The sequence below is a fragment of the Peromyscus leucopus genome, chromosome 2, assembly GCF_004664715.2.
Source record: "Peromyscus leucopus breed LL Stock chromosome 2, UCI_PerLeu_2.1, whole genome shotgun sequence".
Taxonomy (NCBI): Eukaryota; Metazoa; Chordata; class Mammalia; order Rodentia; family Cricetidae; genus Peromyscus; species Peromyscus leucopus.
The window spans coordinates 112,950,199-112,969,806 of record NC_051064.1 but is presented as its reverse complement, the minus strand read 5'-3'; the positions used below and the strand labels follow the sequence as shown (position 1 = coordinate 112,969,806).

The window sequence follows — 19,608 nt, the reverse complement described above, 5'->3', positions numbered from 1 at the left end:
TCAAAGACTCAACCATTATAATCCACTTTTAAAAGTTCAATATTTAATAAAGGTTGTATTGCTCTTAAATAGAGTCCGGATACTTCTATACACACTAAATGGGCCTGGAAAGTAGTTTTACAGTTATTCACAATAAATAAGAGCATTCCCATTCTTTCTCTGAGCTTCTCTTAGCCTGGTCAAGTGACCTTGTACAAAGATTCTGATTGATCTTACGTCTGTCTATTTTGGTTAAGCTACAAGGCCACATACAGGGACAGCTGCACTTTAGGAGCAACTTAAAACAAATTTCATCTTAGTGGCATCTAATCCAGTGCTTGGTACAAGATGCATGGAAAAGTCAGTGTCAAAATTAAACAATGACGGCTTTGCAATGAACAGATGCTTTTGCCTTGCAGCTGTAAAACCTCAGAGCAATCCAGTGCTCTACTGTCTGGTCACGCAATGACCACAAAGCAAGGAATACATTTTGTCATTTATACATTGTTTGCTGTGAGCTTTTAGTCTTTTTTTTTTTCCTTTTTAAAAAAGGGAGGAGGGGTATATTGAGGGTAATAAAACTCCAAACTAAGTAACAGAATTTTTCTCAAAGTATATTCATCAGACTGATAATGTTTGAAAAGAATAATTCTTTGACTACATAGCACTGAGTCATATCAGATGAAAGAAAAATATCACAGCTTGGTGTTTTAGGAGGTTGTGTTCAAATAATTTTTGGCTTATACTGATAAATATGGAAGTGGTTTTCTACAAGTAGAACTTACCTTAATATACCTAGTCTTAGCCCACTTGTGTTTATTAACATTTTATATTCATTTATCCACCCTATAATTCTTGGTTGTTTATTTGGTTCTTTGTTTTTATTACTTACTACATGGCCGGAGGATATTTAAATGTTAAAAGACTTCACATTATGAGTAATATGGTGCCATAGGGGTCCATGATGAACCTCTATATGTGCAGGCTTTCCCAATCCTACGTAATCATGTATGTGACACTCTAGGGGTAACAATTGAATACTAAATTTATTTATTTATTTATTTATTTATTTATTTATTTATTTATTTATTTATTTATTTGATTACTCATTTATTTATCCATCCATCCATCCGACCACTGTCTCTGGTCAGCCAAGAACTGGCCCCACCTAAGCAAATGACTACATATATAGTTGTGATCAAACCACTTCTAAGTGAGGCTCTAATTCTAACACCAATTCTTTACTCTTTCTACAATAAAAAAAAAAAAAAGACAAAAGTGCAGTAACTTCACATTTATTTATTTTAATTTTGTTCTTTTTGTTCTTAATCCATTTATTTCTTGAAATATTCTCTTCCCGAGGATATGAATTTATTAACACCTTACAAATTTCACTATATGTTTGTTGGTTGAAGGTTTGGAGAAATTACCTTTTATTTTTCTTCATCCTCCAAATATAATTTCTATACAAAATCCCAAAGTAATAACCACAGTAATAAAGTTTAAGTACCAAAGAGAGTATGCTACCCTCTTCAATTGAAAGTCTAAAAAAATAACAATTTTTGTGGTTCTGAAAAGAAATAACAATTTTCTGTGGTTAGTTTTTTTGTTTGTTTGTTTTATTTTCTAAGTATATAATTAAAAAACAGACATAAAGGCATACTTACCAGTATATTATGTCTATTCAAATGCACATTGCAGCATTATGAAAGCATTACAAACTTAAAAAGACTATAGGACATTTACAATTATACTCTGGGTATGATTTTTGTTGTCTTTGTTAATAGCTATAATTAGAAAGGATTTAAATAAGAATGTCAGTAATATGGAGTTAACAAAGATAATCTATGCCACTAAAAATATACCATGAGAAAACAACTGACATGTTTAAGGTTAAAGGTGTTTATGAGGCTATCTTATAAAAAGCAAAAACAAAGGATAAATGTGATCATTTGTGTATTACCTACATACTTTGTCATAAAAAAATTTACAGTGGTAGCACTCCAAATTACAGTATTATCCATGAACACCTTTAAAGTTAAGAAATAACTATAAATTTGAACAAACTACATTTGTTAATATTTCATAATGATTATTTAATAGCCAGAAATATACTAACAAAATTGTGAGTGTATTTTGTCTGAAAATACACTTCAGCTTAAGTTTATTAAGTGTATGCTATTGAGTCATACTCAATACACCTTTATTTCATTAAATATTTTATGCAACTGTAAAATTTGTAAAAATAGTTAATAGTTCCTTTTTAAGTACATTTTATCATTCTGGTTCACTATAATGACAATGTATTTTAAAAGTATATGTTTTACTCACAAATACATAAATAAATCACAAACCAAAAGCTAACAGATGTGTGACTTCTAATTAGTTATAATAATCTCTGCTTCAGTGTCATTAGAATGAGCCTTTCTTTTCTTTTGAAAACTAAAAAAGCTTTCCTTTGAATTTTAAACTGTCAGGGTGCTTCAAAGTCAATGTACAAAATCTGCTTTGATTAAAATTTTAGACATCTACAGTGATAACTTTATGAAAGGAAAATATTAAATTATAATTATCCTAAACAGACACAGTCTTGTGAAACTAACCCTCCATTCATGTTAAAACACAAAGAGTTGAATATAATGAATTTGATTCATCCTCGGACACAAAGCTTCACCACAGTAAACTCAGTCAACTGTTGCTCTTGCGCTTATATTCATGGTGCTTAAATAGCGCACTTTAAAACAAAAAAAACTCCAATTGGCTTTTCATACATCCACCCTCCCCAAAAATAACGCACTTGAAAAACTCAAATGATATGAAAGGCTTCAAGGCCTCTTTTCTCCCTTTCATACCCTTTTTTTTATTTCTGTTTGCAGTAATCTGCCTTTCTCTTTCTCTTTCTCATTGCTACAGAGCAGGCGAGGAGGCTCAGAGCTTTGAAAAGGGGGCTCTGTGTGTAATGGGTCCACTAGAATTAATTTACTTGCACCAAATCCATTGAGCACAGAAGTCCCCCCCCCCTTCTCAAATCATTTGGAGTCGAACGCAGCCCCCAGCCTTTGTAATTCTAGTAAAGCACTTAAAGTGCACAGTAGGTGTTCATGAGGACCATCTGGTCAAAAGCAAAACAAGCTGCTGATTTTGCCTTTGAATAGAATGAAGCAAGTGTGAATTAGTCTCTTCAATTAGCACTATTACAACCTGTCAAGTGCATATTGTAAAACAGGATTATTACAGTATTGGTCACCAGTGCAATTATTTACTCTCTGCCTTTTCTTGCATATAAAAAATGTCTTATGTTTATTAGTTTCTGATAACTGAATGCAATCTCTCAACTCAGGAATTTCAAAATTATCAACACACAAAGCATAAAGTATGAATATGCTAGACTAAGATGTTAGGATAAAAATATTTTAAGTAACAAAGGGCTAAAGCATTGCCCTTAAGTTTTAACAAAATTACATTTTCGTTTGAGATACAGATGAAAATACTTTTCTTTTTAAATCATTTTCAAATTATTCTAAAATATTTCTAGATAAAGAAAAATACCATTTCTAAATAGCTACACCATAAGTATTTCTTAAATTTATTTCCTAAGGGACACAACAGAAACACAGAAAATCTCAATAAGATAATCACCATTTATTTGTTCATTTGAAGTAGTATGATTAAAGAAATCTGTTTTAAAATACAGCCTGAAACCAAGAAATACATGTACATCATATTCTCCTTTTCTTGAAAGTTGAATAATGGCATGAATTAATAGCCTGGTTGTTAAAAATTGTATCTTTCATTCTTAATAAGATGTCATTTTTTTATTTTAAGTTTTTTAAATGATATATGCTAATTAAAACTGCTCATTCTGATTGAGCTAATATATGCCACTTATCTTGAAGTAAAAACAAACCACTTAAACTTTTTAATTAAGTAAGCACACAACTTAATTTACCCTCTTGCATATGAACATTCTCAGCTACCTCACTGTTTCTTCAATTCTTTGCCACGAGCCCCCTACCCCATACTGGAAAACAAACAAACCCCCCAAAAAGACACCTAATACCTCAAAACATTTAAAGAAAGGTCACAACAGTTAAGAAGTTATTATCTATTTACTACTAGAAAAGTGCTCACTAATATAATTTGTGAAGAACTACAGATTTCCAAACAGTACTAGCCACCAGCCTTAAATAACAACCCAGCACACATCAGTCAAGATGAGAAAGCACAAAGTAGAACAGACCAAACACACACACACACACACACACACACACACACACACACACACACACACACCCCACACGGTTTACATTTTCAGAATCAAAATTAACATCCTGATTTCACAATTATTTTTAAGAATTGGTATGATTTACTTAGATTACTTCTTAATAACAATTCTACCTCAATTGGCTTCCCACTTAATCATTAGTTTGTATAACATGGTGCTAGTAGTGAAATGTGCTACTTGCTCCCTGTAAGATATGGCTTTGTAGGCTGTCAATTTTCCCCTTTCATTCCCATTAAGAACTAAATCAACATTAATAAGAATAGTGAGAATTCTGGGGTAAAGTGAAACTACGAAGAGGATTTAAATAAGTCCAATAGCTATTCATCACACTTCTCACTGTAATAGATAAGTCATACTCCATGATTCTGCACTGAAAAGACTTAGATTTCTTATCTTTGTTATTTCGGGTCAGGTGTATGTTTCTTAAGTTTGTGTGACACCTACAAAAAAGCAGATATTTGCCTAACAGAAGCTTTTGCAAAAATAAGGCAGACAACAAAGAATCAGTTTCCAAGAAAAAGTTGGCTTGATTTCAGGGACTTTATATCCTTTTCCACACCTGGGCTTCAGGTCTGCAGAGGCAAATCAGTCTTCCTCTCCCCTTGTGTTAGCCCACCCCAAGTGCATTTGAAACCACAGATTTTAAATTACTAGAATCTTTACAATTAATTGTTTAAAACTGGGAGTTCTCAAGAATAGAAAACTGATTAGAATAAGATAAGCCTGTTTAAATTTTGAAGAAATTTCAGTACTTTGAAGTGTGATAAGTATCCAATTTAGGGTGCAAATAGATAGAAAGTTGGGACTGTCACATATTATTAGAATATTGATAATTTTATGAGGTATTATTATGTTATCGTGAAAAAATAAGGATTTTACTTCTTATAACTACTTACAATTATTTCCTTTTTAACCATCTTTAGATGTTACTGCTATGTCCTCATCTAGAATATGTAAGTAGAAAGATTTGAAACAATCTTAAAACAAACACATAATTAAAACCAAACCCCTCACCTGGCATCCAAAGGAGAAAGGTGCTTCATATTGTGAAGCACCGACTGAGAGACAGGATGAGCAAACACTTTTACAACTGTCAGTTTTCACCACCAACTTGCATAACCACGTGTTATTTAATTTATTTGAAATTCTAACTGCATCTTAACACTATTCTCTTAAATCAATCTTTTCAAAAATGTACTCTGTTCAATTAATAGTTACAATGGGTACCCATTTCAGTCTTAATCATTTAATAGTTTTCTGAGTAAAAATACTGTACAAGCTTTCTTTTAAAAATTCAAAGACTTTAAAACATTAAGAATATTTTTAGCTGGAAAATATAAATAATTTACCCTATTGGAAAAAACAATCAGATGCTTTTAATCTATTCTGTTAAACTCTATTAATTACAGTGATCATGATTTATTTTTGGCTTACTATTCAAAGAAGATTCCTGAAACTGGTAACAGAGATTAATTTAAAATTTAGGATATATAACATCAATAAGCTTTCACATTAAAAACAAAAATACTAGTATTAACCCAGAACTACAATTTTTTTTCAAGACCATACTTCTCTCTTAGTGCAATTAAACTGATTCATAGTAGCTTAGCAAGAAATAAGGCACTGTGGGTTGCAAGGCATCCACAGGAGCACTTTCCTTCCTGAAGCCAGCCTCAGCACAGGTTCCCATAGGACCAGGAAAAAGCCAGGGAGCTATGCTCAGCCAGTTGCTCCACAGCCTTGCTCAAAGTTACACAAAATAAAGCAGCCTGTGTAAAATTATCTCCTCACAAAAAAGCAATTTTCATTAGAATCAACATTCTTCTTAATAATCATTGTTTCAAAATATTATTTTAAATTCATTTTTAAAATTAAAAAAAGAAAAGGAAGAAAAACTATTACCCAGGAATATATAAGAATATTTGTCATTAAAAATGCTTCTGGAACATTTTTTAAGAGATATTTAAAACATGGTAAGAAAAGGATTTCAATGTTTTCAAGTCCTTGACACTATCAAAAGATAATCTAAATAATATACCAGAGAACAGTTTCAGCCAACTGTGGCGCGCAATGGCACATTTACAGAATCTTAAATTTTCTTTTAATAATTGATGTAGTCATTTTGAATCATTCTGCATAGGATATCAGGTGTGAGCAGATTGCATTAACACTGCTTAAACATTTCAACTTGTCAGTATGGCCAACTCGATTTCGGAAATATTTGCAGTATTTTCCCATCGAAACAGTAATAAAGGCAAAATAAATATATGCCACTACTTTATAATCACCGAACATTAATGAATATTTTATGTCTTTTTAAATCTCCCTGTTTAATTTAAAAGGGTGAAATTAAGTCTCCTCGCTGCAATATGCCAATTATCTGTAAATCAAACAATAACTTGGCCATTATGCTCCTTTTTGTTAATATAAGAGAAGCTAATTTGAAAACACTGCGTGGCATTTTTAGGCTATCCACTTAATAGAACTTTCTGCCCTCTTGTGGGAGAAAGTTGAAACACACTCAAGTGAGTTAAACTGGCAATGCAAAGGGTCTTTGGGAATGGAAGAAACTGCACACAACATTTTAGCCATTAAAAATTTCATCCAGTATCAAAGGGATTCCTATGTTTATCCATGATGCATTATGTTCCTCTTCAAATAAAAACATAAGTCAATAGTAAAATTTACCTCTTATCTTGTTTTATTACTTAACTGGAGTTGTTGTAAAGCTATATTTCCTTGTTTAATAAAATGTTCACATATGTAATTTAAATTTTATTATCAAAGATCCTATAATTACTCTGACATAGAACTATACTTCAGTTTTAGACAAAAAAATAAAATTAAAATCTTAAATTTAGTGCTTAGAATGCCCATTATAAAAGCTAAAAATGAAATGGCGACACAAGCATGAAATTGCAGAAAACTCAAATAAATAAAATAAATGGATAGATTTAAAAGTCAGAGAAAAGGCTGAATATTAATGCTTAGTTATATCATAGCTGTTCAAGTAATTAATGGAGAAAATAAACAGGAAAAGGAGTTCTTTGTGACAAATTCAAAAGATAAAATTCTTTGATCAAACTTGTCAAAAAGGAAACTTAGCAGCCTAGCCATTATCAAAACATTTTTGTAGAATTCTAAAAAATGACTTATTCTTTCAAGATAAATTATTAATTATTTTAAACAATATGGTCTTAAATGTCTATGTGGCAATCCAAGATTTAGCATGATCTAGTCTTTCAAAATTCAGTAGTAAGATTTGGGGGTAGAAAGGAGATAGGAAGAGGACGCCTTGGGAGGAGAGAAGGGAGGGGAAACTGTGGTTGGTATGTAAAATAAATTTTAAAAATTTAATTTAAAAAATCAGTAGTTAAGAAAACAAGTGAATTAAGTTTTATAAATTATGAAGGTTAATATGAAAGTCACTATTCTAATGTTTCTAAGCATGGAAGTCCTGTCAAAGCCTCCAACATTTCTCACCCCCCTAAGAAGAGAAATCATTGGCCTTTAGATGGGTGGGGCCAAAGACATATCCAGAAGGTGCCTTTCTCTCGTAAGTACCTTTTTTTCTCTCTCTCTTTTTTTGAAACAGTGGCCCTCTTTCGCCAGAGTGAAGAAAATACAGAGTGTACTAACAGACTCTTTCCAGATAGTCTGAGCTAAATGACAATCTCCACATCTTATGAACACTGCCCAAAGCTAGGATTGAGCTGCTTGAGAAGCCTCTTCAAATTCCTGTTTAAACCAGAAGTATATGATACAAATGCATGACACATTTGAGAGTGACCTTTCCAATAAAATAGAAACACACTCCACAATAAATGCTGTCAACAATGTGCAAATTAATATTCTGAATAATTGCTATAAAACCATGAAATATTTTTATAATAATGAATTGTTCTTAGGCAGAGTTTTAAGCAGAGTGTTTTAAGAATTACCAAGAGTTCCCACTTACAACATTTATATTTCTAGGTCAAGTCATTTAGTGCATCTACAGTAATCATTGATACTCCAGTTAATTAAAATTAAAAACCTAATAATGAAACATAAAGAGAGTTTCTACCAGAACAGATAAGCCCTCTCTAACAGGGTCAACATTAGCTATAATGAGCTACCTTTATTCCTTAGCTGTGAGACATAACTCACCTCTTGAACGGTACTGCTTCCTGAGAAGTTCAGGTTGTACTCCCGCTGGACTTCTCGGTGGGTGATGATCAGCATGAAGTTTTGATTTAATGATTCCTGCAGGGCACTGAAAGGGTTGAAAGAAAAACAAGGAACTCAGAGATGAACAAGTTCTAGCTTGCTTCACAGCTAGCTGCAAAAACCCCAGGAGTACTCTAACTTCCACATAGGCATGTCCGGGCCCAATGTTATCATCTTCTCAGCTCCTAAAGGCAAGACAGCATGCTGAGAACAACCAAGGGGAGCTAACCTGTTAACTCCTTCTCTACCAAGGTGTTTTAAAACTTCTACTGCAGATACTTCAAATACTACATACTTTCTATTATGTTATCTATTTTCTTATTCCTCCAAGAGAATCAATTGTCTAATTGCCAAATATTAAATATCTATTAAAATATTTATTCAAATGTACTGAAAGACTGATTCAATGCTAATGAAACAGCTGTCTAGAACAGAACTATAAAATTTGTTTATACTTACAAATGCTGTATAAAAATAGAAAATACGTTTTAGGCAAAAATTCAGAAGACACTGAAATCTACAGAATTATAATCGGCATACCAAAATTCTTTCAAAATAATGCTTTCACTTAGGGTTCAGCTATATAGAATTCAGGAATTGAAGAGTTCAAAGCAACACTTTTAAAGTCCTATAGCAAAGTTCCCAAATGTTAGAAAAGCATAAAAAACACACACAAAAAAAAATGTAATCGGCTACATAAATTAAGAATATATCATGATTCAACTTTATGTCAATATTAAGAAACATGATCTTCATCAATAATTTAATAAAAATCTATTGCTATTATGTTCAAATATGTTCACTGCCTGTCAAGGGGGTAATTTTGCCATGGCTATAGCCTCAGAAAATATTCTGAGTGTGATACATAGCTCTGGCCTACTTGGCTCCTCTCTTGACAATCTGGAACAATGTGATAAACACACACAGAATAAAGATTAGAATTAGGCTTTTAATCTGCTCACCCTATTGTCTGCCAAAGAGTTCACAGGTTATTAACAGACAAAAAATACAAAAGAAACATAGATATAAAATATTGCTAATAAATTTTAAAAAATTTTATCCAACTAAAACACAAGTTTATTGAGGCAAGAACATTTGTTATTATATCTTTAGCACCTAAGCAGTGATACACTGCAGATATTCACTTAGTAATAAACAAGTTGTGAGTTTCCACAAGGTGAGAGTCATATTCATCTTTGTCTTTCACACAACAAAGTCACACAACTATCATTCTAGTTAAAGTATTTATCAATATATTTATTTTTGAAGCAGCATTAGGTCAATGCCTTGCAAAGGAATTCAATCTAAATAAAAATACATAGTTCTTTGAAAAACTCAGTCTAATAGGGCTACATACACACCACTGCCAGTAGAACTGAAATAAAAGTTCAATGAAAACTGAAACAAACATGCTTAACTCTGCCCTTGGTCAAGGGGTAAAGGTGTCCATGAGGAGAAAAAGTAATCCATATCAAGAGAAGACACACAAAGGTTAAAATTCAAATAGGATCTTAGAACTGAACACTCAAAATACACATTTGGGGGGGGGGGGGGACACAACTTTGACACTGTTTGTTGTATACCAATCTATAGTCAAAACATTCTAGTTTCTAGAGAAATAATGGGGAATAAAAAATTAAAAAAAAAAAACAAAAACAAAAAACATGGCCCTTGTTTCCGTGAAACTTAAATTTCTGGCAAATGGGACAAAGAACAAGTAAATAAATAAGTAAACTTGGAGAGTGCTATGTACCATGAAGAAAGTAAAACAGATCATAAGATACAAGATAACAGAGGGTCAGGAAAATTCAGTAAACAGAACAGCTGAGAAAGGCATCTCCAGGGAAAAGACCTATCAACCGAGGTTGGCATAATAAAAGGCGATCAGCAAAGGTCCACTTTCCCAGGTTCTCATAGTAACTGCACAGGAAAGCTACTAGGGGTTTGAAAGAGGAATACGCTAAGAGCCGGCTGCTATTTCCATCTCTGTAAGATTCTCTGTATGCACTAGCTAAAGAGAGAAAGACTGAAGATGGGGGAAATAGAGGCATGGATTAATTCACAAAAGAAGTGAGGAAAAGAAGGAGGAATAGTAAGAATATCAAATACAGAACACAGGTTAGAGGCAGAAGACTGATGATTTACTGATAGAGAACAAGAGAAAAATACAACCTCAAGATTTCCAGTCTGAGCAAACAAAAGGATGAAATTGTATTCATCAAAAATCAATTGGTAGGAAAATTGAGAGTGAAGTTTTAGATGAATTAAGCTTGACTATATGTGAGACACACAAAAAGAAATTTCAATGTTATATACAATATAGCTGAACGTAAAAACCAAAGCCAGGTAAAAGGAGAACTCAGGACTCAAGATGGTGGAGACAGTAAGATTAGAGCTCAAAGGCATCCTCAGTTACAAGGCAAGTCTGAGGCCAGCCTAGGCCATGTGTGGCTCCATTCTCTGTTAGAAAACAAAACAAAAAACACACAAAATGGGCACTTAAGAGATATAAGAGCAGAGTCAAAGCATGAGGGCATATGGGAGATATGACTTTATGCCAAATAAAACCATGTGAGGAAAGAAGCTACTAAGAGAAAAACAGAAAGATCAAGATGGAACCCTAGAACATTCCAACATCTGAAACAAAAGCAAGGAGGAGTCAATTTAAAGATTAATGGTAAAGAGAAAAATCAATAAAGACCAGTATAAAACAACAACAAATGAAGTAACTGTTTCAAGTAGAAGAGTGGCTTCAGTCATGCCAAAGCCCAGACACAAAGTACACAAAGGCCAAAAAAAAAAAAAGATAGCCACATGCTGGCAACATAGAAGGCTCAGTATGGCTATAATGAAGGAGTAGAGATAAGTGTCACAAGTTAACTGCACAAGAGCCTTCCCTTGAGCCCAGGGGCAGAAGCAAGGGAGAGAGACATTTCAATTCCTGAAGCCCTTCCTTACACCTGGATCAGGCACAGCCTCCCAAGAATGTTACAGTCTGGGACAACAGCCCAGAAAACCACCACAGTGACCCTTCCAAGCAAGTCACTGTCCACACACAGAGCAGGCTTCAGGAAAAGCATCTCAAATTTGGGATTTCCCTTAGCCTAATCCTAAAACCAGGTTTATTAAAGTGTGTGTGGATCTGAGATGTAACACAAAGACACTTGTGTTCAAGGCTTGGTGTCCACAAGTAGCATTCTGGGATAGTGGAAACTTTTGGGAGGTGGGGCTATTTCCAGAAAGCAAGTTATGGTCATTTAGAAGGCCTGCCCTTAAAAGGAACATAGGGATCCTGGCTTCTCTTCCTCTCCCTCCCTCCCCTCTTTGTCCTTACCCACCCACCCCCAACCCCATACTGCCCTGCCAGAGGCCCAAGAGTAACAGGGTCAAATATACATGAACTAAAACTTCTAAAACTATGAGTCAAACAAAACTTTCTTCCTTATTTAAAAAAAGGGGGGAGGGAGGCTGGGCAATGGTGGTGCACACATTGAATCCCAGCACTCAGGAGGCAGAGGCAGGTAGATCTCTGTGAGTTCGAGCCCAACCCTGTCTACAGACTGGGATCTAGGACAGTCAGTGCTACACAAAAAACACAATTCAAAAAATCATTTTGAAAAAGGAGGTGGTAGGGAGGAGGGAAAGGAGAAGGAAGAAGGGTATATTATGGAAGACTACAGAAGCTAAGCTAAGGAACTCAGAATTTCAAAATCTTCACTATTTTATATATAAAAATGAATCCATGAATATGTGTACTTTTTAAACTGCCTTTATGCAGTTTCTTAGATCTGTTGCTTGGTTTTGCTAGCAGACTTGAGCAATAATCTTGCAGACAAGTCTGACAGGACCAGCACCAACTGCCATACTGTTGAGGAGAAAATCATTTAGTCAGTTCTATAATTTCTGGATAGCTGTGGAGATGGAACATATACACATACAGAGACACAAGCCTAAAACTGCTAGGGTATTAGGGAGCAGGCTCTAAACTTCTGTTCTACCAGGGTTAACTGTTTGACCATAGCAAGTCAATCATTTTTCAGCAGTATTTGGTGAGTGCCTAAATATCTAAAGCCCTATCTTAGACACTTGACTACTCTGTCAATACGCAGTTCCCTCTTCTGAAATAATAAATAAAATTTTCCTTTATAGGACTATGAATATTAAACTTTAAAGAGCCAAGAGTGAATTTTTATTGCATAAGCTATGAGGTGGCATATTATAACACTGAAAATAGAACACTTAAGAGATGCTGAAACTTTAAAAACTCACAGTGACAATCTAACACCAACAAAAAGATCTACAGTGCCTTTATAGCAATTATTCTTCATGATTTATGAGTTTGTACAGGGAAAAAATCTTTTTAATGGAGTTGGGGATATCACTCATTAAGTACTTTCTGCACGATGAAGACCTGATTCATGTCCCCAAGCACCCAGGTGAAAGGTGACCTATGGCTGTAACTTCAGCACTGGAAGTAGGGTGGGAGTACAAACAGGGATGGATATTCCAGGGGTAGCCTGATCAGCCAACCTATACTTAATAGTGAGCTTTAGTCTGTGATGAGAGACTATCTCAAAAAGGTAAGGTGGAAAGCAACAAAGGAAAACACCCCAAATCGACCTCTGGCCTCCACATGCCTCCTGATCCTGACAGGTGGTATCTATCAGCAAAGGTTACTGCTAGTCTTCCCAGGACTTGGTCATTATCTCAAAATTTTCACTCCAGGACCCTAAAGATGCCTTCACCCACAAACAGTATGAAGCAATTTTAAAAACACAGCACCCACATTCCCAAGAGGTGGGGTGGGGCGAGTGATTTTTTTGGTCTTTTAATAGGTTTTGGGTTTGGGATAGTTGTCATTGTTTAGAAGGGTTGGTTACAAGTCAGAAAATTTAAGTAAAGTGGTTCAAAGTCCTTATAATTTGGTTCAAAAATTGGAATTGTATGCTATTCTGTTGGTATTAATGGATTTTTCTGAACCTTTCAACATAGTTACTGACTCTTGGTATGCTGAAAGGGTGGTCTTACATATTGAGACTGTAGAATTTATCCCTGATGAGTCAGAATTAAATTTGTTATTTATTCAGTTACAAGATATAATCAGGAATAGGAAGCATTCTTTATATATAACTCACATCCAATCCCATACAGGTCTGCCAGGCCCTATAGCACAAGGTAATGATGAGATTAATAAACTATTGATAGGAAATATGCTGGAGGCCTCAGAATTTCATAAAAAAAACATCGTGTCAATAGTAAAGGTTTAAAAAAGGATTTTTCCATAACCTGGCAACAAGCCAAGGAAATTGTAAGGAAATGCCCTACTTGTTCTTTTTATAATCAGACTCTCCACCAGCAGGATGTAACCCAATATTCAAAGGAATAAAATCTGGCAGATGGATGTGTTTCACTTTGCAGAATTTGGAAAACTGAAATATGTACACCACATCATTGACACTTATTCAGGATTTCAATGGGCAACTGCTCTGAGTTCTGAAAAGACTGATTTGGTAATCACACATTTGCTAGAAGTTATGGCCATCATGGGTATACCTGCACAATTTAAAATTGACAATGCACCCGCATATGTCTCTGGTAAAATGAAATAGTTTTTTGCTTATTACAATATAAAGTATATTACAGGTATAACACACAATCCTACAGGCCAAGCAGTCATAGAAAGATCAAATTGAACTATAAAGGATATGCTAAATAAACAGAAAGGGGTAACAAAAAAACCCAGAAAGATTACATAATGCTCTATTAACTCTGAATTTTATCAGCGCTAATGAGAAAGGAACTACAGCTGCGGAGAGACATTGGACAATAGAAAAAACTACAGAATTAAATCAGCCTATATACTTTAAAGATATGCTGACCTCAGAATGGAAACCAGGATATGTGTTACGTTGGCGTCAAGGTTTTGCTTTTGTTTCTACAGGAAAAGAAAAGCTGTGGATACCATCGAAATTGATAAAGGTTCGATTTGAACAAAAGAAACCTCTTAATTAGAAGAGGTGATAAGCTCGTCAACCAACATGACCATCCATCCAATTTAAACTAATTTATACCACTAACAAATGCTTTTCATTTAAAAGGATATAACTTGCCAAAAGGGAACCTCCCCCAAGCTAGGCTTGGGGACAGGTTTTTGTTTTTGTCTTTCAGGAGAATGAAGGCTAAGGAATCTGAAGAACACTAGACAAACGAGACATCTGAAGGAAAAGGACAAATCATTCAGAAAAAATGTCTCAAGAAAAAGAATAAATTGGCCTATTGGTATATCATATATAAAATTTCATAAGTCTTTCTAAATGTTTGTTTCTGCTCTTCTCTACAGACACTTAACACAAATGGTCTCTTTGTAGTCCCAGTTCAATTAAAAATTAAAGCTGGCTTTGGCCGAGCAGTGGTGGCACACGCCTTTAATCCCAGCACTTGGGAGGCAGAGCCAGGTGGATCTCTGTGAGGCCAGCCTGGTCTCCAAAGTGAGTTCCAAGAAAGGCGCAAAGCTACACAGAGAAACCCTGTCTCAAAAATAATAAAATAAAATAAAATAAAATAAAATAAAATAAAATAAAATAAAATAAAATAAAATAAAAAGCTGGCTTTGGAGTTGGAGAATGCCTAGAAACTAAGCAAAGGTAAGGCCAGGCATTTATAAGTAATAATAAGACTCTGTGTGTAAATTTATTTGGGAACTGGGTGGCAGGCACCCCCCAAAAAAGAGCCAAAAACAAATAACAACAGTAAACTTTATTTTTATTTAAAAAAAAATATTTTATGTATGGTACCAGAAGTCACCATGCAAGAAAGCCCAAGAGGCTTCAATCCTATGCAAAGAACTATAGGCAACTAAGGAATGTTGAGATCAGAAGAGAACACACTAATTGGTTATCAATACCAAATGGTCAGCCTGAAAAACATGAATAAATACAAGTAGCATTACACAGACTGAGCAGGTTCTATTTAGGAATATTTATACACACACACACACACACACACACACACACACACACACACACAGCAGGTTTTATTAAGGAATATATATATATATACACACATACACCCACATGTATATAACAATAATAAAAAGGAGGCCATGAATTTGAAAGAGTGCAAAATGGAGTATATGGAGGGTTTGGTAGGAGGAAAAGTCAGGGGAAACAATTAATTGTATTATAATCCCAAAAAATAAAAGAAATAATTTGAAAATATAATTAATTTATGGGAAGTATGTGTGCACCATGGCACACACATCAAGGTCAGAGGACAAGCTGAAGAAATTGGCTCTTTCCTTCCACCATGTGGGTCCAGGGATTAAACTCAGGTCCTCAAGCTTAGTACCAAGTGCTTTACCTACTAAGCTACCTTACCAGCCTTCAAACAGGCAAACTTTTCCAAGGCAGTACAAAGGTGAGCACAATAAAGAAATGGTTTTACATGAACACATTTTCTCTCTTTATTGTGTTTCTCCATTGTGATTTTTCTTTCAATTGGGCTATCTGTACTTATCAACAAAGACATGTTTTGGTTTCTACAAAATGACAAGGGTTACTAAAACTATTAGTCTTTGCTTTGGTGGACAGACTAAAACTGTTTAACATGTAATCAGAATGATCAACATTTGTCTGATGTAGTGATTATTTGCAACAAATCAAAATAAAATAGAGTAAAATTAAATGAGAGATAATCATAGTAAACACCTAATGAGCAAAGTAATAAGTACTTTTACATATATCCTACCATAATTATTTAATGTATTCATTAACTTTTCTTTAAGAGCCAGCATCACTACATTGCCCAGGTTTGGCTCCAAACTCCTAGGCTCAAGTGATCCCCTGTCTCAGCCTATCCTAGGTGGGGCTAAAGGAAAAAATAACTGCACCTAATTACTTTAATTTTAAAATTATGGGGAAGAGAATAATGTATAAGTGAAAACTCTAAAAACATGGTAACCAATTCCCCCAAAGTCTCAGTATTATAACTAAACATCATTATCTAGACTAGTAACACACATGTAGAAATAATTTTGACAAAACATCTTTATTCTTCTTGGTCCACAACTCTCCGGCTGCTTCTTTCAATACCAGATTATTCCTGAAACACACTCATTCCACTATAGCTACGCTGCAGGAAACAGAAAGTTACCTGTAAGATATATGCCTTCTAGTGAAAGCCAATACCATGTTAATGCATTTGGCTTAATTTAAACATTTTTACATTCTCCTTCACTTTTGTTCAAGAAGATCATGTAAAAATAAATATTAGTACACAAACCCCTATAATAAATTTGAAGCTCTAATATAGGCATTTTTATATATGTAAACATAGAATACCATGTATTACTGGTAATTACTGATAAAACTAAAAACAGCAAAAAAAAAATAGTCTTCACTGTCTTGCTAATTTCTTTTACATTAAGAGAGCACATCAGCAAGTCAGAAAATAAGTTCAAGAATACTTAAATAGCAATTTTTCAAGGTTAACTGAAGGATGCATTTTAATATAGAAATTGCATTTGAGGGTGAGATGGTTCAGCAGGTGAAGGCACTTGCTGCCAACTCTAAATTTGATTTCCCATGTCCCACAAAACTAAAAAGAAAACCAACTCTACAAGTGGTCCTCTGACTACCACATGGGCGAGCTATGTTACAAACACACACACACACACACACACACACAAAATTACTACATTTCCCTCCCCTCGAAAAGAAACACCATTTGATCACCAGATAGCTACAGAGCAGTTATTAATTGCTAAAGAACGGAAGAAGAGAATAACTTCTTCCTACCAATTAGTAACAGCACCATGTCGTCAATCAAGAACAGTGACAGCAGCAATCAAAGGATCCTCTCAGTAATCCCTTCAGTCCAGAATCCCCTCTGAAAGTCTTTAGTATGTAAAAGACTCAGTAATTCTAAATCATAGCCTGCCTATCAAGTAACAGGCTATCTAGAGAAAACACTGTTTTAAGTTATAAATCCACCAAAATCAAACAAACTAGAAAAGAGAAATTCATTCTTAAACTTCAGGGCTTCTAGAATTAAATGTTCATGTTCTCCCCAAAATTCACGTTAAAATTTTAACTCCTAGTATGATATATAGTGCTTTCTGACATAATCACATTTAGATGAAGCCATGAGAGTCCCATGATTGGATTAGTATTCTCACAAGCTAACTAAGAAAGTAGAGCTCTATTTCTCTTCTGGCACGAAGACTTTCAAGAAGGCAGTCAAGCCAGGGGGAAGCCCTCACTAGGAAGTGAGTCTCTTGGTGCCTTCATCTTGGACTTCTCTCAACCTCCATGAGGCTGAAAAGTACATAGTTGTGTTTAAGCTACCCAGTATACCACATTCTGTGATAACAACCTCACTGATGAGGTAAAGTTTGCATCAAAGAAAAATCTGTCATTAGTTTAATTCAGGCTTTTGAACTGGCCAACTGACACCTAGGAATTGAAAATTTATGGTATATAAATTAAATTACCTTAGTAAAGTTTAACCATATTATCAGTGTTTAAGTAATATAGCAGCCACCATTTTTCCAACTAAATGTTCCCAGAAAAAAATACAATATACTTTTAATCAGTCTACATGGAAATTGGGAGTTTGTTGTCACTTCTACTTAAAATACTGTATGTCTAATGACATCTATACACAAAAGTATACTTTCTACATTAGTTATATGTGTAATTAGGATAAATATTAACACGAATACAGACACTGGAAGTTCTTTTGTGTATACGGGGTATATATTTTCTGGAGCTAGACGTGTGTGTGTGTGTGTGTGTGTGTGTGTGTGTGTGTGTGTGTGTATATAAAATAGGATCGTTACATCCATTTACATCAGATTTTTTAAACATGGTCTAATGACTGAAGCAGGAATAGTAACTTATTTAATTTACCATGAATTTTTATACCAAAATGTTTATCATTTTAGAGAAATACAATTTGTATCTTTCTAAACATTAAGATTTTTCTTTTGACTCTTTTTAATATTTTGTGATCTACAATTATCTTTTTTCCTTTGAGATACACCAGATTCTGAATTAAGAAGCAAAACACATGGTAATTTAAATTTCCATTCTAAATTTAAGAGTCATATGAGCCCTTGTCAACAAAAGACCAAATTTACTATAATTATGGATTATTTACACTAAAACAAAATAAGAAATCAATATGTAAATGTAATGTTTGTTGTAGCTAATGCAGCCAGCAATGACAGATTAGGTTCAAATAGCAATCAGTTTGAAAATCTGGCACATATGTAAATGAGCTAAGGCCTTGATGTTTACATATGATTGTATTTCATTGAGGATTTTAAAACTGTCTTGGGAACAGCATAAAAAATAAAATGTTAATCTATCCACTATAAATATGACGAGCTATTATCATAACCAAAACTTGGTTTTGCTCCTGTCCAGCTAAACTAACATGATACTAATAATTCTGAGCTCAAGATTACCTCATTCTTAATTAACACTCCGCTACAGTTGTTAACATCCTCCAAGACACCACGTTATCATCACCACAAGTTCTGTAACAATCTTAAAACCATGTTTAACAAAGGTTGGCCTCTTAGTCTGCAGCTACTTTTAATTGCTTTCTTTGTTGGCAATTAAATATGTCTAGATAAACAAATATTTCATTTTACATAATTCCTAATAACGTTTTTCAAGATAATTTCAAAGTCCAGGTGGCCTTATGCCTATAATTACTGTTTATCAATACAGTGATATATTGGATTCAACAAAATGTCTCAACCAAAGTATCTAAGATTAATCAAAACATGGTAATTAGTGCTGATATTGATATATTGAGATCTACACCACGTAGAAAATAACAAAACTGTATAACCATAATTCCATTTGTTGAGGAAAAATTTTTTAAAAAAAGCACATTTGCATGTATTGATTTTCTTGCTTTGTGAATCAGTGAACAACTTTCTGGCTGTCCATTAAATAAGTTCTTGTCATAAAGAATACCTGCAGCTCTTTTTCAAAGTGTGATGCTAACAAGCAAATCTCTATCAATAGGCAGTAAACTGTATAACTGGATTTGGTACATCACTCCAATTAGGTGTGCTGTGATCACCATTGATGCTTTAATTGGAGACAGGATGCGTTTTTCAT

General features: G+C 34.1%; 1 protein-coding gene across 1 annotated transcript in view; it reads right to left on the bottom strand.

Moving 5' to 3' along the window:
• Positions 1-19,608, bottom strand: part of Faf1 (Fas associated factor 1) — a 337,162-nt gene that overhangs the window by 213,493 nt on the left and 104,061 nt on the right. The window contains exon 7 of the mRNA XM_028888986.2: positions 8,414-8,519. Within this exon, the coding sequence (XP_028744819.1) occupies positions 8,414-8,519 (106 nt within the window). The remainder of the gene's footprint in view (positions 1-8,413; positions 8,520-19,608) is intronic.